Below are 27,700 nucleotides of genomic sequence, written 5' to 3' on the forward strand. Positions count from 1 at the left end.
CTGCCATTCACTAGTTGTTTCATCACAGGGAATTTACTTAAGTTCTCAAAGACTCAGTTTCCGTATCTGGAAAATAGGGAAATAATAGTGACAACCTCAGAGAGTTGCTGTGAAGATAAAATTAGGTAATGAACGATCAGTGCTTAGTCTGGTCCTTAGTTATATAGCAGCTCTCATTTTAAGCAAGTCAAGTAATATATTTTTATATAAGTATTTAATTAATTCAGTTATCTCTGTGAATTGTCCATTTTTTTGGCCCTATTATTTTATGGTCTATGCAACCTGGCAGAGATTTTCCCACATACCCATCCTATCTTCCCCCTCCAGCCTCTCCCCATCCCGCCCATGACAGGCTTTGGTAATGTATCACAGACACATCTTGCTAAACTCAGACTCAGCATCAGAAGGCTTCCTAACACAGTACTCTGCTCGGCCATTGCCAATCAGAGTTGTATATGTTTATGCTTAAAACATATCCTGGGGTTGTCAAGCATCAATACTTATTAAACCCAATGGGGGCAAAGGAAACCAAGTCCTTTACTTTTACCCTTGACAAACCACTATGAGGGAGTTAAAGAGATGGGGTACATTCCCTTCTCTGAGAATGCTGGACTTGGAGCCGGAAGAAATGGATGGCATTTCCAACTCTGATGCTTGGCCTTGGTCTCATCTTGGACAAGCCACTTGATCTCTTGGAATGTCAGTTTCTTCCCCTGTTAAGAGAATAGGTCTTGCCTCCTGGGGGCTGGTTTTATGAGTTGTACTGTTTCCAGGCGAAGATGAATATGATTCTAGTTCCTATTCCCTTGTTACTGTTTTCTAACTGTGGAAGATTTAATAGGGTTAGGGAGACACCTGGTAGCTGGGGTTCTTGCGTGAATGTGGCAATGAAGCTCCTCTCTTTGTAACTAGATTCTTCCTCTTCTGGATCCTGTTATTGTGAGTCCTGGCCCCTGTGACCATCTCACAAAAGGGCCCCTCTCTGCTGACCACCTCCTGGTCTTGTGCCAGGTACGAAATCCCCAGGCAGGTGACCTCCCCCAATCTCTGTAGGCTGGTACATGGCTCTCACTGGGGCTAGAGCCATGGGGTAGAGGGTCAGGACTTAGCGTGACTTTCCTCTAGGGGTAGCTCTCTCTGGAGCACAGCTCTTATCTGCCTACCTTTCTTGGAAGGCAGAGAGGCTAAATGGAAAGAACCTGGGCTTTGGAGCCAGGCATACCTTGATTTGGAATTCTGACACACAACTTTGTGGTCTTGGAAAAGTTACCTGACTTTTCTGAGTTCCAATGCCCTGTCTATCAAATGGGAATGACAGTCTTACTCAGTGTGAAGGCAGGGACCATGACTGATTGTTCAGGGCTTTATCTGCAATTTAGTCAATGCTTTATAAGTATTCCTGAAGGACAGAATGGATACTTTAAAAAAAAAAATATTTATTGGGCTTCCCTGGTGGCACAGTGGTTAAGAATCCGCCTGCCAATGCAGGGGACATGAGTTTAATCCCTGACCCGGGAAGATCCCACATGCCACGGAGCAACTAAGCCCGTGCGCCACAACTACTGAAGCCCGTGCGCCTAGAGCCCATGCTCCCCAACAAGAGAAACCACCACAATGAGAAGCCCGTGCACCTCAATGAAGAGTAGCCCCCTCTCGCCACAACTAGAGAATGCCAGTGTGCAGCAACGAAGACCCAACACAGCCAAAAATAAAAACAAATAAATAAATAAATTTCTAAAAAAAAAAAAATTTATTTATTTATTTGGATGTGCCGGGTCTTAGTTTTGGCATGTGGGACCTTTGTTGCCATGTGTGGGATCTTCATTGCGGCATGTGGGATCTTTAGTTGCAGCATGCGGGATCTAGTTCCCTGTCCAGAGATCGAACCCGGGCCCCCTGCATTGGGAGCGCAGACTCTTAGCCACTGGACCACCAGCGAGTCCCCAGAATGAACACTTATAGAACATTTAAATGCTCGGTGGGTGTTAATGTCCTTGTACCATCTTCTTATTCTGCTTCCAGTTCTTGGCCCCCATCGCACTCTGCATGGTAGGAGGTTGGTCATTGATTCAATGCTGTGTGCCAGGCATTTAGGCATTAGGGATATAGTAGTTTTTTCATTGGCAGAGAATCTGTGCTTGTGTGGGGATTAGACTGTAGTGGAAGGAAAACGCAGTAAACCCAGTGAATGAAGAACAGAGCATATGAGAAGGTGATAAGTGCTTCCAGGAGGGATCGTGCAGGGAAGGGGGATGAGGCAGAGGGAGAAGGGGGGTCGGGAGCTGCGATCTTAATAAGGTGGTCATGGAACGTCTTAATTAGAAGGTGACAGCTAGGTAAGCTGTCACTCGATCTTGGACGGAGTCTCTCCCCAGTATTCCATTCGGTTTTCCTTGCTTGGGTCTTTGCAAGTGGAAGGCAAGGTGAGGTGAGGCCAAGCATCTGTGAGCAATGCCGAGCTTCACCTTCTACAGAAGCTAGGAGGGTGCCTGGAACCTCATTCCAACACTCTCTTCTCTGAAGTCCCTTGTGTGTGGTTTTCCAGCCAGCAGGCTTCCCAAAGGACCTCACCTGGAGAGGGTCCCTGGCAAGCCCCAGAGCTCGTGGCAGAGCAGCAGCCAGCCGGCCTGCCAGGCAGATTTCCTTGCAGGAAGCAAGGCTCTCCTGTGGAACTGCCTTCTCATTGTGTGTTTGCCCTGGCACCCAGCACCCCAGCTGCATTTATGCTCACCCAGGTGCCAGGGTTTTCAAAACAAGGGTGGCAGTGTTTTTGGTGCTAGTTTTGGTTACAAAGCAGTGTGTACCTGCCCATGCCACCACTATGACTGTTTTCAAAACAAGGGTGCCAGGGTTTTCAAAACAAGGGTGGCAGTGTTTTTGGTGCTAGTTTTGGTTACAAAGCAGTGTGTACCTGCCCATGCCACCACTATGACTGTTTGGACCACCCTCCCCATCTTTTTCTGATGGCCTGGAATGTTTGTGACTCAGTTGGGGTTGGGATGTTCATTGCTCTGAGTTAACTTCCTTTCTCAGCATCCTGTCTCACCTGCCTCTCCCCACTGGTCTCCTTTGGAGAATCTTTACTTTAAGATTTGTTTCTGGCCAATTTTCTCGGGGGGAAACATAAAGCAAACATACCAGGGGCACACTTCATTTAGAATGCTGCTTCTCAAACATTAAGTAGCTTTCGAGGCAGTTGTTTAAATTCTAGAATCTTGTCTTCCCTTGCAGGATTCCATTTCAGTGGGTCTGGAATGGGACCAAGGAATCTGTATCATATCATCATCATCATTATCTTAAAGTCAGTTCCCTAGCTGAACACACTTGGATAAACCCAGATTGAGAGACATAGTTTACCTCCCTAACTTGCTTGTATGTCAAAGCTGAATGAAATCCACTGTTGCAGTCCTCCCAGAGTTTAGCCCAGTGTTGAGCTCCCAGGTGGCTCTCAGTACACATGTATTGAAGGTTAGAGGCAATGTGAGGTGAATCCTTTTATAAAGAACCCTTCACAATGTGAAGAGTTGCCCACTAATTGATCTCCATAGTTATGTTTGCAGTCTTAACTGTTGAATTTTTCATAAAGCAGAGGCATGTCTCTGTTCAGGATTTTAATGACAAAACAATAGCATCCTGAAAAGAAGAACTGAATAGGGGTAATTATTTTTGAAGGCATCTTCCTCCCTGAATGTTGCTTTGATAAAGGTGTCTGAAGTTAACACCATTTGTTAGTGCTTCTCAGCCTTAGCTGCTCATTGGAATCATCTGGGAACTTGGAAAGTATGGATGCTTGGGTCCCACCTGCTGAGGCCCTATTTAATTGGTCTGGGCATCAGGAGTTTTTTAAACTTCTCCAGTGATTCTTACATGTGGCCAGGGCTGCAAACCACTGGCCTAGAAAGTGTGGAACCCCCTGGAGAGGGGAGTGGATGATTCATTTCTTGAGACTTACAGGGAGTCCCCTTGGACTAAAGATAGAAGGTCCCCTGGATTCTGTGATCCAAGACTGCTCTGAAATCTGAACCTAAAATATGTTTCATATAAATAAATATACATACATATATAATGACCCAAACTATATATAATAGTTAATTGTTTTCTACCCCTTTAATAAAAACATTTGTTTCTGATTATAAGGATGGCACGTGCTTATCCAACTGTTGGGTTTATGTAGAAAAGTATAAAAAAGGCTGATAATCTCCCCAAATGCCAGCACATGGAAGAAATAACTGTTAATATATCTGGTGCACATCCTTCCACTCATTTCTCTGTGGCTAAATACACATGCAGCCGAGATATACAACTCAACACCAATGGAATTAATAATACATACCGGTCTACGTGTTATACCCAACATGACTTTCGGTAAATCTACGTAATAACTTTCCTTAAATGGTTAACTTTCCTTAAATCTACAGAATCATTTTTATGAGATCTTGCCAAATTCAAGCTCTAATTGCGCTTGATAAATGGAACATCTACTTCATTGTTGAAGCTTGCTAGATATTTTTTTTAAATAAAAGGCAAACAGCAGTGTAGGAAGGCCCCTCTGCTGGTCAAGAAGCCCCCATGTGTCTGAACCGGCCAGCATTGTGCTGGTGGACCATCGAACATGTCGGGGCAGTTTGTGGGCTCGGAACAGAGGGGCTTAGCAAGCTTGGCCACAACCACACCTTGTAGTGCTCGTCTATGTTGAGTCTTAGTTTCATTCTTTAAGACCTTTAAGAGGTCCTGTGTTCACCTGCCTTCTGGACCCACGCCAAGGGTATAGAAAGCCCACGCCAGTCAGCAGAGAGCTGCCTCCCGAACATCCAGGAACTGGACTCACCCATAGGGGGCGTCTCAGTGGTGACCCATTGCTGGCCCATGGGTCTGGACGGTTACTCAGTTATTAAGCTGACAATCTGCATTTATATTTGAAACCTCTTGATTTTTAAATGCAGACAACTAATTGTTTAAAAATTAAAGACATTGTAGGGGCCAAGCAGAACACACCTGGGGCTTTTTATAGTCCTCTGGAAGCCAATCTGAGGGCTCTCTCTTCGGAGCCATCTGTGGCACTTGGTATCAATTTCAGTCTACTTCATTCAGTTCTAAAAATATTGACTGAATGCATTATTCTGCGTGCCAGTCACTGTTTGAAAGATTGGAAACAAAAAGATGAAAAGTTATGATCCTTGTCTTGGGTGGGGTAATTTATAGTTTAGAGCAGCTGTTCTCAAAATATGGTCCCCAGACGTGCATTCTCAGTATCACCTGGAAACTTGTTAGAAATGCAAATTCTCGGGCCCCATCCCAGACCCACTGAATCAGAACTTGCATTTTAAAAAACCCTGCAGTTTATTTTAACACACCTTCCTGGCAGCTCTGGTGCCTGCGCGGGGCACCGCTGGTCTCACCACTGAAGTTTGAGAACCACTGGTCTGCGCGGGGAGTGAGGAGCACGGGCAGAGATCTGTGGAATGCAGAAGCCGTGCTGGGAGCCAGGGGAGCTTTTCAGAAATGAATGGCTCCTCCTGAATCCTAAAGGATGAGCAGGAGTGAAGCAGTGGGGAGGGGTGTGTAGAGGGGAGGGGGCAAAGGAGCAGTAGCAAAGAGGACAGAAAGTATGTAGGGCGTGTTTGGGATTTGTCCATTTAGAGCGTGTGGCTGGGCCCTGAAGGAAGCGCTGGGAAATGCAGTGAGCTGAGAAGACTAGGCGGTGCCAGGTTTTCAGTACTAGGTCAGGTTAGCTGGATTGCGTCTTGTGGATGTTGGGACATCATGGGAGACGTTGGGGCACTGGGTCTGCATTTAGGAAAATAATGCTGGTAGCAGGGTTCAAATTCCTTCTGGGTAGAGACAACTCTCACTGGCCTAGATCTTGATTCCTGCCTCTCCTGGCGTGACTTGGATCTAGGGTCAGCAATTCCCACCCTTGGATAGGGTGGCGGGAGGGGAGGAAAAAGCCTGTGGGTGAGGAAGCAGCCGTGGCTGCATGTGAAACTGTGACGGTGTTGTGACCACCCCTCCTTCTTCCCTCAGGGAAAACATGAGCTCTCCAAGCTGAACATTTTAGTGCCTGCTGGTGTTCTCAGCAATGGCGATGGTCTTCATATTCCTACTTTAAAAGCAGCCCGTCAGTTTCTGCAACGAACATAACCTTGCTCTATTTCTTTCTTTAGAGATCTGTAGTGTCCAAAGAGGAAACAGTTTGAACTCAAGGCCAGGAAACTCACGTCAATAGCTAACTAGGTCTTGCTCCTTTCTCCCCCCTCCCTCTCTGTCTTCCACTCTCCATTTCTCTCTCTTTCTTTCCAAAATGCTGGGGTGTGAGAGATAATGGGAGCAGGATGCAATGTCACCTCCCCCTGCTGGTTGTTTTGTATAATGTCTTGTTTGTAATATATACAAAGAGTGCAGACAGTGGGGCAGTGCAAATGACAGAAGCATGAAGTAGACTGAGATTAAATTCATTAATTTAAAAAATTATGGTAAATTTAAAAATTTTCACCCTTTTGAAAGGGTGAAAGGAATTTTTTGACTCCTTGCATTCTTTGTAAAATGATGTAATACATTTCTGAAGTAGTTATTTCTTTTGTCCTGTACTGCAAATTCTCATAGATGAGAATGATTTTAATGATGACATTGGCAATCTCCTTTATTCTGCATATGTATTGGATGTTCTTTCCTAAACTAAAATGAACAGATTTTTCCAATTGATTGCTTTGAATGTTCATTCAAGTTGATCACAAATATCTACAAAACATCCAAGGTTATAGTCATTATGGGCATTAAAAGTGATATTTAAAGCGGATGAAACTTGTGTTTCAATTTAACAATTGATATCTTTTTTATCCATGAAGATGGGGTTTGTAAATATAGGGGATAGTAATTATGACCCTATCAAGATGATAAATTATATAGAGGCTTTTCAGAGGAGGGTGAACGACCCTGCTGAGAAGCGTTAGGGGTAAGGTTTTCTAGGGCAGCTCTCTGGACAATTTTCTCGATCCTCCTATTCGTTAGACTCTAAATTTAAATATCTTTCTTAACAATAACCGACCTTACTATCTTCTGAAATCCCTGCCTTGCTTTGCGCCATGGATCAAGAAAATCAGACCAATGTCAGGTGGTTGGGGTGCATTTGTGTGCTGAAGGACATCCCGGTGAGAGGACGCTTAAAGCAGGAGGATGTGCACCGGCTTTGGAGCCTGGTGTGCACGCCTCTTATTCAGTGCATGCAAGCCAGTTAACTTCTGTAAGCCCAGTAAACTAGGTATTGTTTAGGTCTCTCCAGCTTAATTCACTATTCCAATCAGAATGATTAAGACTTTTGACCTCGTTTAGACATTGAGAGCAGCACTGGAAATATAGAAAGAGAGGGAGTGAAGTTGCTTTTATCCTCTTACAAAGACTCTCAGAAACAGCTTAATAGTGAGTCATCCAGAGGATTAGCTGTAGGTTGGGCATATTCTATGGACACATGTGCCTTGCTCTTAATTGTATCTTCCGTATTTTTTTTTTTCCAGTTGCAAATGAAGCCGGAGATAAGACTGCCAGACCACTTGCCCGCTTCTCCCGTGAGTAAACCTTGTTTCCCTCCTTTCCTGGGCTCCTTCAGAGCCTTTTTGCCTGTGTGGTTCACCCTCCCAGGTGTCAGTAAAACACTGCCAGTAAAAGAGTAATATAGGAAATGTCTTCAGTGGGTTATTACTCCATTTGAGCCCCATCACCAGTGAGTTATTCTTTGCTATTGCCTTTTCAATCCTTAGAATTGTGTTTTATCAAACCATGTTCTAGGGCTTTGCTATTCGAAGTGTGGACCTGGGAGCAGCAGAATCGACATTGCCTGGTGGCTTTTTAGAAATGCAGAGCCCCAGGCTCACCCCAGACCTACTGAATCAGGGTCTGGATTTCAACAAATCCCCAGATTCCTGTGCACAATTGAGTTTGAGAAACACTGCACTGGAGAATCCCCTCAGAGTACCTTGCCATGGGGTGGGCTTTTTCTGAAGAATGAGTGCAGAAGAGTCTGTGAAATGCTTGTAGTTGTCAAGGTCCGTTACACGTGTGGAAGCATCGTCACCTCCCAGTGTGGACTTAAGGCCTAGCTCCACTGGCTTTACCTCAGTTTGGTGATATTTTGAAGCTCAGATGGAATCTGTAACTGGTTCTCCTTTGGCACTGGGATGTTTGTAAGGGCCTAGGAGCTCCCCATCAATTTCACTTGACTCCTTTGTCTCCAGGTCTTCATTCCCAATGGGTGAGCAAGAGTCAAAAGCCTCTTGATGTTTTCTGTGCCAGAGTGATCAGCAAATAATACATTTGCCAAGTTAATGCATTCCCTGGGATGAAAACCCAGATCCCAATGAAGGGAGTGGAAATACCAAGGGAGATTGAGTAGGGATGGGTGGAGATGCTCCCCAAATGGGCTGAGCATCCAGTGGAGAAATAGTGGAACTGTAAATCAAAATAGATGGATTTTTCTTTCCAGCACCATCACTACTTGCTGGCTTTCACTTAAAGTAATTTCACTTATGCTTTCCGAGCCTCAGTTTTTCCATCTGAAAAATAGGAAACTCATACCCATCTTCTCTCTTTTATAAAAAAGTTACCATCTTTTGAAGTGATGGCATGAGAGTCACTGCATTGTTCACATAGGGCTGACCAAGTCTTGTGTGTGGGTTCTGCCAAGATAAGTCTTAACATGTAGAGTCGAAAGTATCATTTCTTTATTTCGGGGGCTTCTTTCAAATTCTGCCTTTTAGCTCTTTTGGGGGGGGGCTTCAGAACTTTGGGATTGATTCCTAAAAACGATTTTTATAGAACTGTAATAATAGATGATAATGAAAGAGCATTAAGTGCTCACATTTTAGAAACTGTGTAATAAAACACTTGCTTCTCACAGGCCCCATTTTTCACTGCCCTCCTACCTGGAATCGTTATTTCCAAAATAAGTATTTCATCCCACAGCTCAGTGAGGATGATGAATATGCTTTTAGTCCCTTTATTTCTTCGTCTCCTGAGCAGTAGTCAGGCAAATTAATAAGCTGGGGTGGTAATCCGACCACGCTGTGCAGGCTGCACCCCCATGGGAGTTTCTGCCGTTCAGAGGCTCATCACGAGGTTTGGGAAGGGGATGGAGCCCTTTAACCGAGAAGCTAGAATGAAACCTGGAGCAGTTTGGCCCTTCACAGAGAGAAGAGGGTACCTTCTCTTGTAAACGGCTTCTACAGATTCTAAATTGTGTGACTGGGTTGGAGGGATGGTGTATCACTTGAAAGCTCATTAGTAGGAGCTAAGTGAGGATATGAGGGAAAATAATATCTATATAGGAAAAAAGTAATTAGTGGCAAACCAATTAAGTTGGGCTGATTCTGAAAAGAAAAAAAGAAAGGAAAAAAGTCTCCTGACTTAGTGCAATGTCCTGGAAAAAAGTCAGGTGGCACATTAGCTACTAAATCTTTTTGTAGCAAACACTAGAGGGAAAAAATTAGGTGGCTTTTAGGAAGGGAAAAAATTCCTTAATGTAGCATTGTCTGATTGACACTTACCTCACTTCCCCACATTGAAAATGACGTTTTTCATGTGAATGAAGTGTTCAGTTTGGGAAGACTGGAAGGATTTGGATGATGGACTTTCGTTTGGAAACTGGAAAATGAAATACTGCAGCATTCTCTAACTTTTGCACCTTGCAAGACATATGAAAGCCCTGACAGTGTTCGTGGCCCAGCATGTAATTAGGAGGAATTCAGAGTGGAAGGCAAGAACACAGGTCGGTAATGTTGTGAAAACTGGACCCTCTGGGGGTTAAGCAGAAAAGAGCTCAGGGTAGGGAGGAAGGGGCTGGCCCAGTGGCCACTCAAGTAGTCCCAAGATTTTCATCCCCTTTGGGGTTTTCACATGCTGATTCCCAGTGCCTCTGAAATATGTTAATTTCTCTGTAGATTTTGCCCCTGCTTGAATCCATGTACTTTTCTTGGCTACCCTCTACTGCAATGGAAATGAGCTATGATGATTATAGTAAGAAATCCTAAAGGAGAACCAGAGGAAATAGAGTGTAGGAGTCATGAAGACATCTGGCTTTTCCAAGGGCTGGCTTCCCATCCTACCTTGGCCATCTAGTTTACCAGCCTTGCAAGCTCATTCCAGTCCATTTCCAAAGAGGGTCGCTTCCACAATACAACCCTGTGCTTGGCTTTCTTCTCTATGTGACTGACGCTACCACCCAGGACACTGTGCTTTCCTCAAAGACATTGATTCCAAAACCTATGGGTCAAGCTTACTTCCTATGACTTTTAGACTGGAGACACTTGCTGTGCCATCAAACAGCAGTGCTGAGGTGGTGGGTGCCGTGGAGTGAGTCCTGTGAGACTCTGGATCCTATCAGGACCCTTTGCCACCCCATCTTCATCACTTTAGTCTTAGCAGTGACTTTTGATCGACTCAGCCTTAGTCAGAGCATCTATCTAACAACCACGGACACATAGAGTAACAAGGAAGTCATCCTCCTAGGAGTGGGCTGGGGAAGGAGCAGGAGGGAGGGAGGGGAGCGGTATTCAAAAGAAGTGGAGAATATTATCTTTCCCTCCAAAACCTACAGAAGAATGACAGTGTCAAGGAGAATGAAGGATTGAGAGTGACCCCGACTCTAAGGCACCGTGTGAGCCCAAAGCACGTTGGCTTTGGGTCAACAGATGGTTTAGAATGGCTCCCACCATGAGGCTGTCTATCCTTGGGTTGGAGTCCCTGTGTGTGGGGACCACCCCTCTCTGTGCAGTGGGTGGGGTGAGTGGGCAGAGCATCTCCCATGGGTACTGCATGCAAAGCTTTCTGACAGGCAGTGCTCACACAGCTATGCGGTGTCTCCATTTTTACAAATGAGGACAGTGAGGCTGGGAGAAAACACTGAGAATCGCTCACTGCTGGAATTCTAGGTCTTCCAACTCCAAATCTTGGCTGTTCCCAGTGCACATGACTTCCTCCTTGGTCTAGGGGTTAGAGTTTGCTGATTCTGGGACTTGGGGATTGGGGGTCTTCCAGCTCAGTCATGGAGGTACTCAAGCTTTACCACAGGGCAGGCTTCAGAGATCCATGTGGCTGCGACCTCCACTACAGTTGGTTTCATCTGGGGCGGGAAGACTTTTCCTCCAACATGCCCTTCCACCAGCTTACTTATTTCAGAAATCGCTTAAAATAAGGAAAAAACTTGATATACAAATCCCCTTGGGAGTGGGAACACAGGAATTCATTCTTACCATGGTGAAAATGATTGATAGCAGACCTTTTAATTGTTTTCTCCAGATACCTGAAAATGTATTCTGAGTGTGTAAAGAGAGGGGACAAAGGGGTTACTTCATTTAATTGTTCACTCGCTCATTCATTTAGTTGCTCATTCAAATAGGTACTGAACACTCACCAGGGGCCTGGCTCATCCTTGTGCTGAGGATACAAATGCTGATTAAAACAAGATCCCTGCCATCCAGGAGTGTAAAGCCTGATGTGAGAAGACAGAAAAGTTAGTCCACAGTGAGGAGTGTGCTGTCAGAGGGGGTCAGGAAGTGGGGGCAGAGGGAACACAGGGCAGGGCCTCTAAACAGGTTAGATCGGGTTTCCCTGGGAAGGGCATGCTTGCCTTGAGTGTTGAAGGGTGCTGCGAGTTCAACACCCCTGAGTGTTGAAGGGTGCTGTTGAGGAAGGTGTGGGAAGCGTGTCCCAGGCAGAGAGAACACATGGGCACAGAGGAGCCTTGCACGTTAGGGAAACTGGCTGGAGAGGCAGCCCGGGGTCAGGCTAAGAGGGGTCTTTGTACTAGCCCACGGAGTGGACCCTGATTCTGGGGAAGCCTTTGAAGAGTGTCACACTTGGCCAGCATCTCCCCCTCCTCCTGGAGCTGCAGGTGGCCTCTGGGGACCAGAGCTGTGTGGTGAAGAACTGGACCTCCCAGCCCAGCTCCAGACCCCAGTCAGGGGACGAGCTCCTGGAGCCCCCTGACACTGGGCTCCTGACATCGGGACTGTTGGGATGGAGTCAGCTGGCCCTGGGGCCGGGGGGACTCCTGCTGGTCCAGATGTCTGGGATGCTGGGAGGCTGCCCTCCAGCGCCAGCCCCAGAGAGCCCTCCTCTCTGGAGAGGTCTGTTTTATGTGCATGTCTGTCTCCCATTAGACAGTAGGCTCCTGGAGGCCCACGGACCCCTGGTTGAGCATGTATTGACTGTGCCTGGTGCAGGAACAACTGCCTGTTGAATGAAGACTGAGTAAACTACTACCCTGCCTGCAGCTTCTCCCCACTCCTCCTTATCCTAACTTCTTAGGCAGGGTAGGCTCTCCCACTGCCAGCACACACACTCCCAGATCCCTCTGGATCCAGGCCTCCCTCAAGGGGCTCCCATATACTAACGTGAGGGTCCTCAGAAGCCACGAGGGACATGGGCTCTGGTGTCAGGCCTTTGTTTGGGTTCTGAGTCCAGGAATTCTGAATTCTGTGTGAACTTGGGCAGGTAACTTAATTACTCTAGGTAGGAATGAGTGCTAAAATGCTTAAAAACATGTGACGTGGTCACCGACCAATCAGAACAGATGTTGGCCATGGGTGATGTGAAGGAGGGTGCAGGAGGTCCTGATAGGCCAGTCACTGGATGGGGCGGGGCCAGCTGAGGTGGATATTGGCCCTGATTGCTTGGGGTAAATAATATAAAGCATAGTGTTTGCACACTGTAAGTGCTCAGTAAGTGTGGGTGATTGTCATTACGTATATTATTACCCTGAGTCATTTTCCTCTCCCCGCCCACCTCTCTCCCTCCCTCCCTTCCTCCTTTCCTCCCTCCGTTCCTCCCTCCCTTCCTTTCACATGTGTTTATTGAAGATTTTTCTCTGCTAGGCCCTGGGGACACACAGATGAGTAAGTTTGTCTTCCAAGAGCTCACAGCCTAATCAGGGAGTTGGAGAAGTCAGTGGCTCCAGTGCAGTGTGTGGAGGGAAATGCGAGAGATTGGTACGGGGGTGGTGGGAGCTAGATGGGGGAGACTTCATCTGGCCTGGGTTGGGGGTGGGTTCAAGGGAGTCTTCCTGGAGGAGGCAAGCGTTAGCTGAGGCTTGGGGAGTGTGTGTGGGTTAACAGGTAGAAAAGGTAGGAAAAAAAAAAAAAAAAAAAGAAGCGATACCACTCTTCAAGGAATAAAGGCCATGTGTAGTGTTCAGACGTGGCCACAATGTGGCAGGAAAAGCTCAGATTTGGGTGTACATCTCTACTCCAGGAGGCTTAAAAGAGGCTGCACGCAGTGCAATGGACAGAGCACCTTTTGAGAAGGGAGTGCACGGCATTGGAAGAGACTGTCCTGAGGGAGGGGTTGGCCCCAGAGCTTGTGTAGCTGGGCAGCTCCATCCTGGAGTTTTGATTGCTTCCCTAATTGAGGAAGAACAATTTCTCCCCTGAGATGAGTAATGATTGAAAAGAAAATAGTGGTGTCAAAAGCAGTAAGAAAATGGAGCCTAATTAGTAATGCCTGCAAATTTGGCCTGTTTTGCTTTGGGAGGTAATAATCCAGATAGTGTTGAAAATAGATTATTCTATAAAAAAGCTGGAGTAGTTTCGGTGGATGGATGATAAAGCAAAGGGAGGTCGCCTAGTATTTTTATATTGGGTGTATGATTGGGTGAATGGTCCCCTTTCCTGGGCAGAGATGGGCAGGGGCAGGCAGGGATGTACAGCTAGGGTGGGTGCTGGGTGAGCCTAGTACCTGTTACACGGTAATGGCCATTGTGGAGCCCCAAGGCAAATTCAAATCACGTCTGACAGAGCGCTCAAGTCCAGCCGGAGATTTTTTTCTAAACTGACTGTCACAGCAAGGAGGGTTTGTCACAAGCATCGAGAACTTGAGTTGGGGGTGGATGGGTTACAGAACCAAGATGATGAGAACAAGGATAGGATAAAATGGGTGGGAGTAAGTGCTGAGAAATGCCACGAGCAGTGATGGGCTGTGGCTGCTGGCTGGGTGTTCAGCGTTCTCAGGGGTGTGTACTGTGAGCTAGAGCCATATAAAGGGCCCAGCACAGGGCAGGAAGCAGATATGGAGATTTCCTGGTTTGTCTTAAACAACTGTAACTATTTCCAAAATGTTCAGATCCTCTGTAGAGCTCTAGGTCCCACCTCAATAGTATTCACAGACCGAGCCTCTTCATTTCCTACTTGCTCCCGCAGAAAGTTACCTTCAGCAATGGCAGCTCTAGGGGCTTAGGAGTAGCAATGCAGCTCAGTGGTCTTCAAAGTGGGGTCCCTGGGAACTTGTTAGAGATATGAGTATTTGAGCCCTTTACCAGATCTGCTGAATCAGAAACTCCTGGGGGTGGGTCTCAGCAATATGTATTTTAACAGACTCTAGTGGTGATTCTGATGCATGCCAGTATTTGAGAACCACTGCTGTAGTTGGAAGGACTGTGTTATGGTGGTGGCAGAGATAGAGGTAGAGGTAAAAGGCAGCATGCAGAGCAGTACACTGGTTTTATTTAGTTTATACATACAATTAGCAGTTTTTGATAACTGCTTGTAATATGTAATTGCATACAGACATAAGACAGAGCAAATGTTAATTGTCCTTGTCAAAGAATAGTATATTATTATTATTTTATTTTATTTTTATTGGAGGAGTTTGTGGGGGCTGATGGAGATTATGGGAAGATGATCTAAAGGTCCCCCTAATCCTCCCTTGTGACTGGCACTGCTCTGCATCATCTCTTGAATCTAATCCTCTCTTTTCTAAGATCATCTCCTATCTGGCCCTGGCCTTTGCTACTCCACAACAAGGTCATTATAAGAACTGCTTGGTTGGCCCCTAGCTTCTTGCTTGTAGCTTCAGATCACCCTCCACACAGTAACCTGTACCGTCACGCTCTAGTTTTTGTCATGACATACTTGTGTTTCAGAACCACAGGGAGTTACTCCCTAACTTGCGTTCATCCAAGATTTATCTGCCTGACCACAAGGGTCCCACTGCTCTTTCTTACCCCCTTTCTCCATCCCTTTCATCAAATATAGTCGTTATCAGCCATGCAAATCTGCTTGGTTCAGTAAACAGATATATCAACCCATTATCTTAGATTTGAAAAATTTCAAGTTAGACTAGAACTTGCACATGATCCAGTCCAAACCTCACTACTTCCTGTAAAACTCATCCTCTTTGTGACATCCCTGTCAGGGGGTCATGAGCTCTCTGAAGGAACCCATCCAGTGATGGGAAACTCACCTTGTCTTAGCGAGGGTTGATGGCAATGGTCATAGTGATGGACTGGAGTGTTATGTGTTTGGGGAACTGAAACCCACTCTGCTTTTCTTTTTTTGAATGCGTTTGAGCAAGTCTTTGAATACGTCCACTATATCACTTGGTCCCCAGTATGTTAGTCATTGGTCCACCAGTGGATGGCCGATGATACTATAAGTAGCTTCTAGAAACTTGTGGACAATATGTAACCCAGATGTTAGCTGGAGGCTCTTGGTCCATTGAGATCTAGTTAAATAGGCTCAAATCACTGTTGTGTGCCCTTTGGAGATTCAGAGCAGACCTCAGTGTATCCGTGAATATCTGGGATGACTTAGTGTTCTTCTGGCCCTGATTTCCTACCTCCCTTGATTGTGTTCCTCTGTATGCTTCTGGCTATTTTCATATCTGCTCTGACATAGACTCAGATGCAGGCCAAAGCCCCTTCCTCTTCTCTTCTTCCCGTGTAACCAGAGGCTATTGGTCAAAGCAAGACTTGACTGAAGATTAAGGAAAGAGAGATCACAATATGCAATTGTGTGCAGACAATTTAAAGTCATAGTTCTCTTCTCAACCGTTCTTTCACCCATCCCACAGCCAGTAATTTTTTTAAAGACCACGCTGCCCATGTAGCTCCTGGTCTACCACCCCTTGATCCTCCTCTATCCACCGTCCTCCATTCTTTACCCTTTATTTCCACTTCTCTCTTAGGAATTAAAAGACACTCCTCCCAGTCTCTCATGCAGAGCAGCATGACCATCATGTTAGTTGCTTTGGTATTTGCTGACACCCTTGCCTTCACCATCTCTCCTTTACTTTCAACTTATTTCTTTTCCTCCATGAAGGCCAGTTTCTTCTTCTTTAATGGGAATTGTGGTCCAACCTGTTGAGATACTAACAGATATGTAACTCCTTGCCACAAGTGTATAAGCTTACACAATTAAAAAATCTGATGAGAATTTTTTTTGTGTGTGTGTGTGTAATGTGACCCCAGGGAGGGCAGGGAAGACATGGATTGGCTGTTGTATGCCAAGCACCTCCTCCGCTCCCCTCTCAATGTATACTCCTTTGAATAAAGTTAGGATAAAGTTTCTGATTCCAGTAAGAGGTGGACTAAGAAAACCTGAAAATCCTCCAATTTTTATAAGCCCGTAGGAATGCTGAGTAAAATATTTTTTTAAATGCCCTTAAATGCATAGTTAAACTTGCAATATAGAAAGGGAACTCTGCAGGTGGTAGAAATGAAAGAGGAATTTAATATCAGTACAGCAAGCTGTAAACATGCCTGCTGATTCTGCAGCTATGCTGCATGGGGGTGGTGCTGCTAGTTCCATGGGGTCTAGTAACACATGTTTTAACATCCACCTGGGGAAAGAAGTTAAGGCCTTGGCCTGTGCAGCCTGGGGAGTTGGATATGAGACTTCTGCCTGAACTTGACTCTTAAAACATATGGCAGATCGTGTTTTCCAAAAATATTTGCAGCTCTATCTCCCATCCCACATGCTCTTCTTGCAGAGTGATGTTGACAAGCCTCCCACTGAGATGTGAAGCCTATGTTCCCTCCCCTTGAATTTGGGTGGCCTATAACTGTGGCAGAATGTTGCTACGTGACTTGCAAAGGTAGATCATCAAAAGTGATGCTGCTTCCACCTGGGGCCTGTTGGGATGCTTGTTCTTGGAACACTGTCATCATGCTGTGAGGAAACAGAGAGGCCATATGGTGAGCCCACTGCTGCACCACCCATCCCAAAGTACAGGTTTGTGAGCAAAATAAATGGTTGTTGTTGTGGTTTGAAGCCACGAAGTTTGGGGTGATTTGTTATGCAGCAATAGATAACTGGAACAAAGGGCTACATACTCAGTGAAAGAGGGACCTGAAAAACAAAATACATCCATTAGCATAGGGAGATAACAAGGAAACTTGTTTGCCTCCTCTTGCTCTTGAGGAAAAGTCTCCTCTGGGCAATGGAAACTACCTGCCTGGTCCAGGTACCCTTTCAAACTAAGAAATTAGTAAAAATTGGTTCTGTGGGCTAGTAATGGCAGAATCAAATGGAAAGATGCAGTAAAATCAATTGCAAAAATATTCTGAAATATTAACCCAAGTTAATATTTTCATATTAAAATTTTCATATTTCAACCCAAGTCATAATGTATTTTCATAAAGAAAACAAGGAGCACTAAATATCAGCTCACAATCAAAATTTAAAAAAAATCCACAGGGGCAGCAATCCACCAGGATGAACGAGAGTCAGTGAGCACAATGAATAGAGAATTAGAACCCTAAGACCTCGAGGTAATATATTGACAAACTGAAAGAAAACATGAACTATATATATTTAAAAATAAAGATATAAAAAGAATTGACACTCTAAGAAAGGAACAAAAAGGAAGATTTTTAAGAGAACCTGTAGAACTTCCAGAAATGTGAAAGTTAACATTAACAACAAACAAACAAACAGACAAATAAACCCAAACACAGTTTATCCATCTGTGTTGGGTAGGAATAAAAAGGGAAATAATGAACTGGAAGATACATCTGAGGAAATTATCCAGAATGCAGCACAGGCAAACATGAAAGAATGGTTAAGCAATATGGAAGATAGAACGAGAAGGTCCAACATACATCAAATAGGAATTCTAGAATGAAAGACCAGAGAGAATATGGGAAAACTAGTAACTGAAAATCTAGTAGCTGAGAGTCCTGCAGAATTGATTAGTGATATGAATCATCAGATTGAAGAATCATACCTAGTTTCAAGCCCAAAAATAAAAATTAACCCATTGTTAGACACATAATAATGAAACTGTAGAACATAAGCAATGAGAAAAAACTAAAAACAATTGGAGAGAAGAAAGATTACCTACTGTGTCTGAAACTGTAAGTTTAGTTCTTCTATATTAAAAGAACCTTGATTTTTTAGTGGGGCCTATGTCCCCATCCTTCCAAATAGAGTGCATTTCTCAGGTTCTCTTGAAGCTAGGTATGATGACATAACTAAGGTCTGGTCAATGAAGTGTAAGCAGAACTGTTGGGGCAGATTTCTGAAACTTTCTTGAGGCTCTTGTGCTCCCTTTTTTCCTTTTCTTATTTATGCCTTCTCCACCCTGCTGCCTGGAACACAAATGTGATACTGAAAGCTCTAGCTGCCACCTTGGACCACAGGGATAATGGTCACACCAAGGATTGGTAGTGTGGTCATAAGAAGACTTTGTGGAACAGAGCTGCTATATCAGCCATGAAATGCTTACCGCTAGATTTTAGAGAGCTTAACATAAACTTCTATCATGTTTGATATTTTCAAATTTTGAGTCTCTGTTATGCAGACATGTATAATCCTAACTAATGCATCTACCAAGAGTAATAATTAGATTGACTGCATACTTCTCAATAGCATATTTAGAAGTCAGAAGACAAATTGAATATTTGTGAAATGATGAGGGAAAAGAACTGCCAACCTGGAATACTATACTGAGAGAAATATCATTCAAGAGTGAGGCCAAAATAAAGACATTTTTCAGGCCAAGAAATTCTGAGAGAATTTATTGTATGTATACCCTTGCATAGAGAATTACTAAATGCTATATCTCAGGAAGAAGACAACTGAACCCAGAAATAAGACTAAATTATGTTTAACAATTAGTTAAAAAGAATATTGGGTTGTTTTTAGTTTTTTAAAACACAGCTTTATTGAGATATAATTCATATACCATAAGGTTTCCCTGTTAAAAGTGTACAATTCAATGGCTTTTAATGTATTTGTGGAGTTGTGCAACCATCACCATAATCTAATTTTAGAAAACTTTTGTCATTCCTAAAAGAAATCTTGTGCCCAATAGCAGTCACTTTTCATTGAGACTCCTACTCCTAGTCCTAGTATATCACAAATCTACTTTGTGTTTCTATATATTTGTCTATTCTGGCCCTTGTATATATTATAAAAGGAGTCATATAATATATGGTTTTTGTGATTGGCTTTTTTGACTTAGCATAGTGTTTTCAAGGTTCATCCACGTTGTAGCATGTATCAGAATATCATTCCTTTAAATTGCTGAATGATATTCCATAGTATGGATATTCCACATTTTATTTTTCTTTTCATTTGAGTTGATTCCACTGTGAATAATGTTGCTATGAATATTTGTGTTCAAGTTTTTGTGTGGATGTATGTTTTCATTCAGCTTGGATGTATACCTAGGAGTGGAATTGTTAGATCATAAGGTAACACTAAGTTCAACATTTTGAGAAACTGCCCAGATCTTTTTCAAAGTGGCTAGACAATTTTATATTCCTATCACCAATATATGAGGGTTATAGTTTCTCTAAATCCTCCCTTACACTTGGTATGGTTATTCTTTAAAATTTTAAACCTAATAGGTGTGAAGTTGTATCATATTGTGGCTTTGATTTCCATTTACCTAATTACTAATAACATTAAGCATCTTTTCATATGCTCTTTGGCCATTTGTATATCTTGTCTGGAGAGCTAGTTAGTTTTTAAGACAAAAGGCAACATTCCATTCTCTGATTTTCTAGTTGAAGGAAGTACAATAAAATGAAAAACAGTCATCACAAGGAAGCTGCCAATTATTTATGAATAAAAAGTGGAAGAAAACAGAGACCTCAAAAGCATCAGTTCCCACACTGGACTCATCATCTCTATACAAGTTCCTACTCCTGTGTTTCCTAACTGAATTGGTGCCATTTTATTCACTAGGCAACATCAACCAAAAACCTAGAAATCATATGTGCATCCCTCTTCTCCCTCACCAGTCACCAAATTGTACTGGATCCATCTCGTGCATTCTGTTTCCTTCAGATCCTTTCACTGCATTCTCACTGCCACAGCTTTATTTTAGCCCCTTGTCATCTCCTACCTAATAGATTTCACTGAGCCTCCATTTTCCTCTGTGAAGTCTGTTCTCTTCCCTGCCAGAACAATCTTCCAAAAGATAAAGCTGACCGTGTCATTCCTCTCCTTAAAAGCCTTCAGATGTCTGCTTCTGGGAAGATGGAGTAGACACACTTTTCCCTATCACTCTTGTTAAGTACAACTAAAAACTCTGGTCATTGTATATAAGACAAGCAAAAAACAAAAACAAACAAACGAACAAAAGACTCTGAAAGATGAAGAGAAGAAGCCAGACCAGCTAGAGATAATTGGGACCTGGGGAGTGAAACAGTGGTGAATTCTCTGGATTTTCTTTTTGCCTTATACGTCCCATTCTTGGAGATGGAGAAGCCAGAATCCTGGAAATGCCAACAGATCAGACAACAAAAGGCCCAGCAAAACCCTGCTCTCTGTATCCAAAGGACCAGGGAAGGGACAGTCTAGCAAGACAGAAAACGTTTAGACAATAACTAGACACTCCACTCCAACCAAATACCACAGAAAAACTGGGGCCCCATCCTCACCCATGCCAACAAATGGCTGGGTAGGGAAACTGAATGTCTAGCCTCACATGACTATGAGGTGCCCTAACACCCCCACTGTGGTGGCCTTGGAGAAGGCCAAGTAGGGAGCTGGCCGGTAATGAGGTCTCTTTCCCACCATGGTATCAGTGGAGAACATGTGGGGAACATGGAGTTCCACTTCCAACTGGTAGTGAGGCATCCTTCTTCTTCCCTGTTGAGGTGATGTCACAGGAGGACTAGTGGAGAATCAGGACTCCGTAACTGCCAAATGGGACAGAGGCCAAACTCATCAGATGTCACTAGAGGTCACTTGGGGAGCTGGAATGCTCACCCTTTTCCAGCAGTAACAAATTTGCCTCCCCTCCTTAGGTGTCAAAGAAACTAGAATAGTTAAAATAATTTTGAAAAAGAAGAATAAGGTGCAAAGAATCAGTGTATTTGATTTTAAAACAATGTATAAATAAGGACTAGGTGGTGCTGGTGAAAGGATAGATCCATAGATCAATGGAACACAATAGAGAAGCCAGAAATAGATCCATACAGATATGCCCAACTGATTTTTGACAAAAGTGTAAAAGTAATTCAATGGAGATAGTATAGTCAAATGGTGTTGGAGCATTTGATCATTCATAGGCAAAAATTCAAACCTCAACCTATGTTTCAAAACGTGTACAAAAATGGACTTCAATGTAAAATGTAATACTGATACTATGAAACTTAGAAAAACAAAACAGGAGAAAATCTTTGGAATATAGGGCTAGGAAAGAAAGATGTTATTGAAAACATGATCTATAACAGGAAAAAAATGGGTAAGTTGGACTTCATCAACATAAAACCTTTCTTCTACAAAATATTCTGTTAAGAGGTTGAAAAGACAAGCTACAGTCAGGGAGAAAATATTTGCAAATAATGCTGCTATCCAAGAAAGTTCTGGTATCTATAATTCTCAAAACTCAAAAGTGAAAAAGTAAACAATCCATGTAGAGTATGACCAAAAGATATGAAGAGACATTTTACCAAAGAAGGTGTACAGGTGGCAAATAAGCACTTGAAAAGATGTTCAACATCAGTAGCCATTAGGGAAATGCAAATTAAAACCACAATGAGATACCTCTATATACCTATCAGAATGACTAAAATACGGAGAAAACCATGGTTGGAAAGGATACATGCACCCCGATGTTCATTGCAGTGCTGTTTATAATAGCCAAGACATGGAAGCAAACCTGAATGTCCATCGACAGATGAATGGATAAAGGAAATGTGGTACATATATATGCTATGGAATATTACTCAGCCATTAAACAAATGAAATAATGCCATTTGCAGCAACATGGGTGGACCTGGAGATTATCATACTAAGTGAAGTAAGTCAGACAGAGAAGGACAAATGTCATATGATATTGCTTATATGCGGAATCTAAAAAAAAAATGATACAAATTAACTTATTTACAAAACAGAAACACTCAGAGACTTAGGGAACGAATTTATGGTTACCAGGGGGAAAGGGTCGGGGGGGGGACAGATTGGGAGTTTGGGATTGACATGTACACACTACTATATTTAAAACAGATAACCAGCAAGGACCTACTGTACAGCACAGGGAACTTGACTTAATATTTTGTAATAACCTAAATGGGAAAAGAGTTTGAAAAAGAATGGATACTTGTATAGATATAACTGAATCACTTTGCTGTACACCTGTGACTAATACATCATTGTTAATCACCTATACTCCAATATAAAATAAAAATTAGAAAAAACAAATACACGATTTAAACATATGCAATTTATTACATGTCAGTTATACTTCAGTAAAGCTATTTAAAAAGTCTTAAGAGAAAGAAAAAAGAGTGGCTAAAATAAAAAAATAGTGATCACATCAAATCCTGGTATGAGGATACAGAGAAACCACATCATTCATACATTGCTGGTGGTACAGCCACTCTGAAAAAGTTTGGCTGTTACTTAAAAAGCTAACATGCAACTACCATATGACCCAACAATTGCACTCCTTGGAATTTATCCCAGAGAAATGAAGTCTTACATTCACACAAAAATCTGTACATGAGATCTCACACCTATTAGGATGGCTAGATACAGGGGTTGGTCAGGATGTGGAGAAATTAGAACCTTTGTTCACTGTTGGTGGGAATGTAAGATGGTGTAGCCACTGTGGAAAACAGTTTGATGGCACCTCAAAAAATTAAAAATAGAATTACCATATGATCCAGCAATTTCACTTCTGGATATATACCCCAAAGAATTGAAAACAAGGACTTGAAAAGATATTTGTACTCTCTTGTTCATAGCAGCATTATTCACAGCAGCCAAGAGGTAGAAGCAACCCAATTGTGCATTGATGGATGAATGAATAAACAAAATATGGTAAGTACATACAATGGAATATTATTCATTCATGAAAGCAAAGGAAATTTTGACATGTTGCAACATGAATGAACCTTGAGGACTTTATGTTAAATGAAACTAGCCAGTCACAAAAAGACAAATGCTATATGTTCTAGTTGTATGAGGTATCTAGAGTAGTCAGATACATAGAGACAGAAAGTAGAATCACAGATGCCGGGGACTCAGAGGAGGGGAGAATATTTAGTGGGTACATAGCTTCAATTCTGCAAGGTGAAAAGAGTTCTGGAGATGATTGGTGGTGATGGTTGTACAACAGTGTGGATGTACTTCATGCCACTAAACTGTATACTTAAAAATGGTTAAGATGGTAAATTTTATGTTATGTGTATTTTAACCACAATTTAAAAAACCCTATACATGAATATTTATAAAAGCTTTATTCATAATAACCTCAAATTGGAAACAACTCAGATATATTTATCGAGTGAATGGTTAAACAGACCGTGGTACGTTTCTGCCATGGAATGCTACTCAGCAATTAAAAGAACAAACTATTGGTACGTGCAACAACCTGGATGAATCTCCAGAGAATGATGCTGAGTGAAAAAGCCAACCCCAAAAGGTTATAAATTCTGTGTATATAGCGTTCTTGAAATGATGAAAATATAGAAACGGAGAACAGATTAGTGGTTGCCAGGAGTTAAAGAGGGAGTGAGGTGGGAGGGAAGTGGGTGTGGCTGTAAGTGGGCAACGTGAGGGATCCTGGTGGTGATGGCAGTGTTCTGCATCTGTGTCAGCATCCTAGTTGTGATGTTGTACTATAGTGTTACAAAATGTTACCATCAGGGGAAACTGGGTAAGGGTATGAGGGATCTTCGTATTACCTGTTACAAAGTTCTTGGCATACCACGAAATGCCCTTCAAAATCTGGCCCCAGCTGACCTCTTCTGTCATGCTGATTCATCATTTAAGCCCCAGAAACATGAAAGTACTTGCCTGTCCATGCTGCTTCACTCCTCCGTGCCTTTGCACGTGTGTTTCCCTCTGCTGGTCACCAAGCCAACCCATTCATCTCTCAAAACTCTGGTCAGAGGGCACCTTTTCTGTAAAACCTGGTCTGACCCCCCAGGACAAAATTATCACTCCCTCATTTGTTTGACATCTATATATTTCTACACAGTTATATTATTACTTGCTTCATACTGTATTATAAATAGCTCTTTATTGACTGTTTCCCTACTAGATTTTGAGTTATTTGAAGGCAGAAACTATGCCTTGCCAGTCAGTATATATAAATGTTCAATAAATGTTTGTTTAGTTGGACTGAAAGCAGAGTGAATGGGAATGTTCCAGATCTGTAACAATTCCAGACAAGGGGAGGAATCCCACTCATTGCCTGGACAGCTCTTAGGGATCCATACTCAGTTACCTAACTAGAAAGAAGTCAGATGCATTTTAACTTACAGGACTCCCATGATTTACCAGTCACAACATCCTGTGATGCCTTCTTTTCAACAACTATTTATGGAGCACCTATTGTGTGCCAAGTACTGTGTCTACTCCCCTCCTTGGACAGGCAGGTAGGTGAAGGTGGTGCAGTGATTACTGCCATCATGTGCATTAGGCCCTGGCTGAGTCTTGGATTGAAGCACAGGGTAGACACCTATAGTCCTGTAGGCTGTGAAATGTGTGACTCCAAGGACATCATCCTACAAACTAAGCTATGAACTACTTCCTCTGCAACTGTACAGTCCTGGAGGCTCTGTTGAAATTCTCATGTTTGCAGGTGCAGTTCTTGCAACTTGTGAAAGAATTGCCTCGGTTCCAAGTCTGTAAATTTTAGCTTTAGGGAAGCTAGGTTCCCTAATATAGGGCAAGATAGGAAGGGAGGTCAAGGTGTGAAGCCAGTTGGGTGAAAAACTGAAGAAAACTCATGCATGTTACAATTAAAACACGTAGAAGAAAAGACTGACAAGAGATTCATGTTTTTAATATTGGTTTACAGCCTCAGAAGCAGATATCTTAGAAGCAGATTAAAAAAAAAGTTAACCTTGGGTTTCCTGGTGGCGCAGTGGTTGAGAATCTGCCTGCCAATGCAGGGGACACGGGTTCGAGCCCTGGTCTGGGAAGATCCCACATGCCGCGGAGCAACTGGGCCCGTGAGCCACAATTACTGAGCCTGCGCGTCTGGAGCCTGTGCTCCGCAACAAGGGAGGCCACGATAGTGAGAGGCCCGCGCACCGCGATGAAGAGCAGCCCCCGCTTGCCACAACTGGAGAAAGCCCTCGCACAGAAACGAAGACCCAACACAGCCATAAATAAATAAATAAATAGAAATTAAAAAAAAAAAAAAAGTTAACCTTGAAGGACATTTTGGGTGCAGGAGTGTGAAAATGAGTAAATCACAGTCCTTTCCCTAAAGGAATTTACTGCCAACAGATGATCCGTTGTTCTTATTTTATTACCGGCAATGGCTAGTTTGGGCCAGAATTAGAAAGAGTTCTTCTCTGTGACTAATATATTGTCCCCAAAGCCTCTGTTTTTCTGGAACTTTTGATTAAAATCTCTAAATCTCCAAGCGATTACTTTCAAACACTTATATTTTTGATCACAGTATACATACCATTTAAACATGTCTAGGATGAACGTGGCACGTTCTTCCAAGTGCTCAGAGCACTTTCATATAGACTATATTACCGAATTCATTCACACCAAGTTTTTATAATAAGGTTAAAAATCAATCCTGGAACTTCCCAAAGGAATACTAGGCAGATTTACAAATGAATCATCCAGCAGATGGTAAAACTTGGGTTTTTGCATGCTTTGCAGACATTAGCATACTTCAAGGTAGTTATGCATTGAAAAATTTTCACGATTATGGGGGAGGTGGTATCTGAATTAGCGATAGTCTAAGTTACAGAAAACTTAAAAAATACTATCTTCTAACTCTCAAGTACCCAACTTACACTAACCATTAACAGTGTTTGTCAAGTAGATTTCACTCTTAGTAGGTAAAGCTTCTCTTTTAATTAGTATACTAAATGAATGCTGTCAAATTTCTTGAAAACAGTCTCCCTTTAATCTTGTCTACATCATTACTCTGCTGAACAGACTCATTCTTTTGATGTGTGACAAAGAGTAATCGAGACATTTCCTCTTGGAATTGATGGTCTCACTGTATAGTGATCCACTGTACCAGATGAATTTCTAAATAGACTTTGAAAATTATGTAGGAGCTGTGCCCATCAGTTGGGTAAAGACAGATGCAAGGCTTTGCTTCAAAGCAGATTGGGTACTGTTCTTACTGTTCTCTTTAGGCTTGGGTTATGCGTTACTTATTGTGAAAACTAGCTGTTTGAATAGGAATGTCAGTCTTACTCTTGGTTCTTTCTGCTGAATTTATCTGGCAGCCGAGGTAGACAGTGAGTGAAACCTAGAGTGACTTACATACCTTGCCTTTCAGAAAACAACAGGCTCTGTATCAATCTTTTTGCATCCCAGAATGATTAAACTAGGGTTAAATCCAAACAAAATATGAGGAACTAGGGAAATGAAACACCATCCTAAAGACTTTGGGAAAAGGTTGACTTCTGAAAAATGACCTAATATAGGAGCCAAAAGAAAAAATGTAAATGCTACTTTGCATTCTCCGTAAGAAGCAAAAAGACGTAGACCCTGTGAGATAGGAGCAGAAAGCCGTTAAGAAGAAAAGCAGGTTGATTTTGAGTTGAGATGCAAAAAGGAACAGTGCACAGAAAGTAAATATGAAACATAGGAATTAAAATCCTCACTGAATTATAGAAATGGCACTGAAAAGATTTTAATCAATGATTGGAAGAGAAACTTGAGAAACAGTGTGTTAGACTATAGAGGAAAGTGATGAAGAATTGAAAACTCTGAGAAACGATAGTAGGAGGTCAGAGAAGAAAGAACCAACACAAATAAATTAATCATAGATATTCTGAGACTAAAGCCACACAGTTGGAACAGAAGCAGTAATCAAAGATAAAGTTGAAGGCAGCTTGCCTGAACAGAAAAAATTAAGGTCTGAATTTGCATATTGAAAGGGCTTGTTGTGTTCCAGAAAAAAATGAAAAATCAGTAAAAGTAACCCACAGTTACATATACGCTAGCAAAATTTTTGAAATACAAAGATAAAGAAAAATGTCTGCCTACAAAGGGAAAAAACACTATCAGACTTGGTTCCTAATTCTCTTCTATAGCATATAAATAGCAGAAGATAATTGAGAAATTGTTCAGAGTTTAATGTAGATTCAATAACTCTGTCCCTAAATTGTTGTTCACATGTATCTCATTAACCAACATACCATTCTTGGAAAGAATTATTCGAGGATATACTTAAGCCAACTGAAACATGAGTCAAAATAAATTCTGTAGAGCTGTTCTGTCCCATTAAATGTGGCTATTGGGCACTTGAAATGTGGCTAGTCCTAACTAAGATCTGTAAGTGTAAATACACATTGGGTTTTGGAAAAAAAAGAAAAATATAAAAATCTGATTAATAATTTTTATGTTGATTACTTATTTAAATGTAATATTTTGGATTTATTGACTTAAAGAACATAATTTATTAAAATTAATTTCATTTGCTTGTCTTTAATAAATGTAGCTACCAGAAAATTTAAAACTACACATGTGGCTTATATCTGTTCTAT

At 42.4% G+C, this 27,700-nt stretch overlaps 1 protein-coding gene across 5 annotated transcripts in view; it reads left to right on the plus strand.

The window, feature by feature from the left end:
- PDE1C (phosphodiesterase 1C) overlaps positions 1–27,700 on the plus strand; it is a 529,341-nt gene that overhangs the window by 83,579 nt on the left and 418,062 nt on the right. For all 5 annotated transcript variants that reach the window (XM_036863442.1, XM_036863443.1, XM_036863448.1 and 2 more), the window contains exon 2: positions 7,512–7,562. In XM_036863442.1, coding sequence (XP_036719337.1) covers positions 7,512–7,562 — 51 coding nt within the window. The remainder of the gene's footprint in view (positions 1–7,511; positions 7,563–27,700) is intronic.

This window comes from Balaenoptera musculus, chromosome 9 (genome assembly GCF_009873245.2).
Source record: "Balaenoptera musculus isolate JJ_BM4_2016_0621 chromosome 9, mBalMus1.pri.v3, whole genome shotgun sequence".
In the NCBI taxonomy this organism is placed as follows: Eukaryota; Metazoa; Chordata; class Mammalia; order Artiodactyla; family Balaenopteridae; genus Balaenoptera; species Balaenoptera musculus.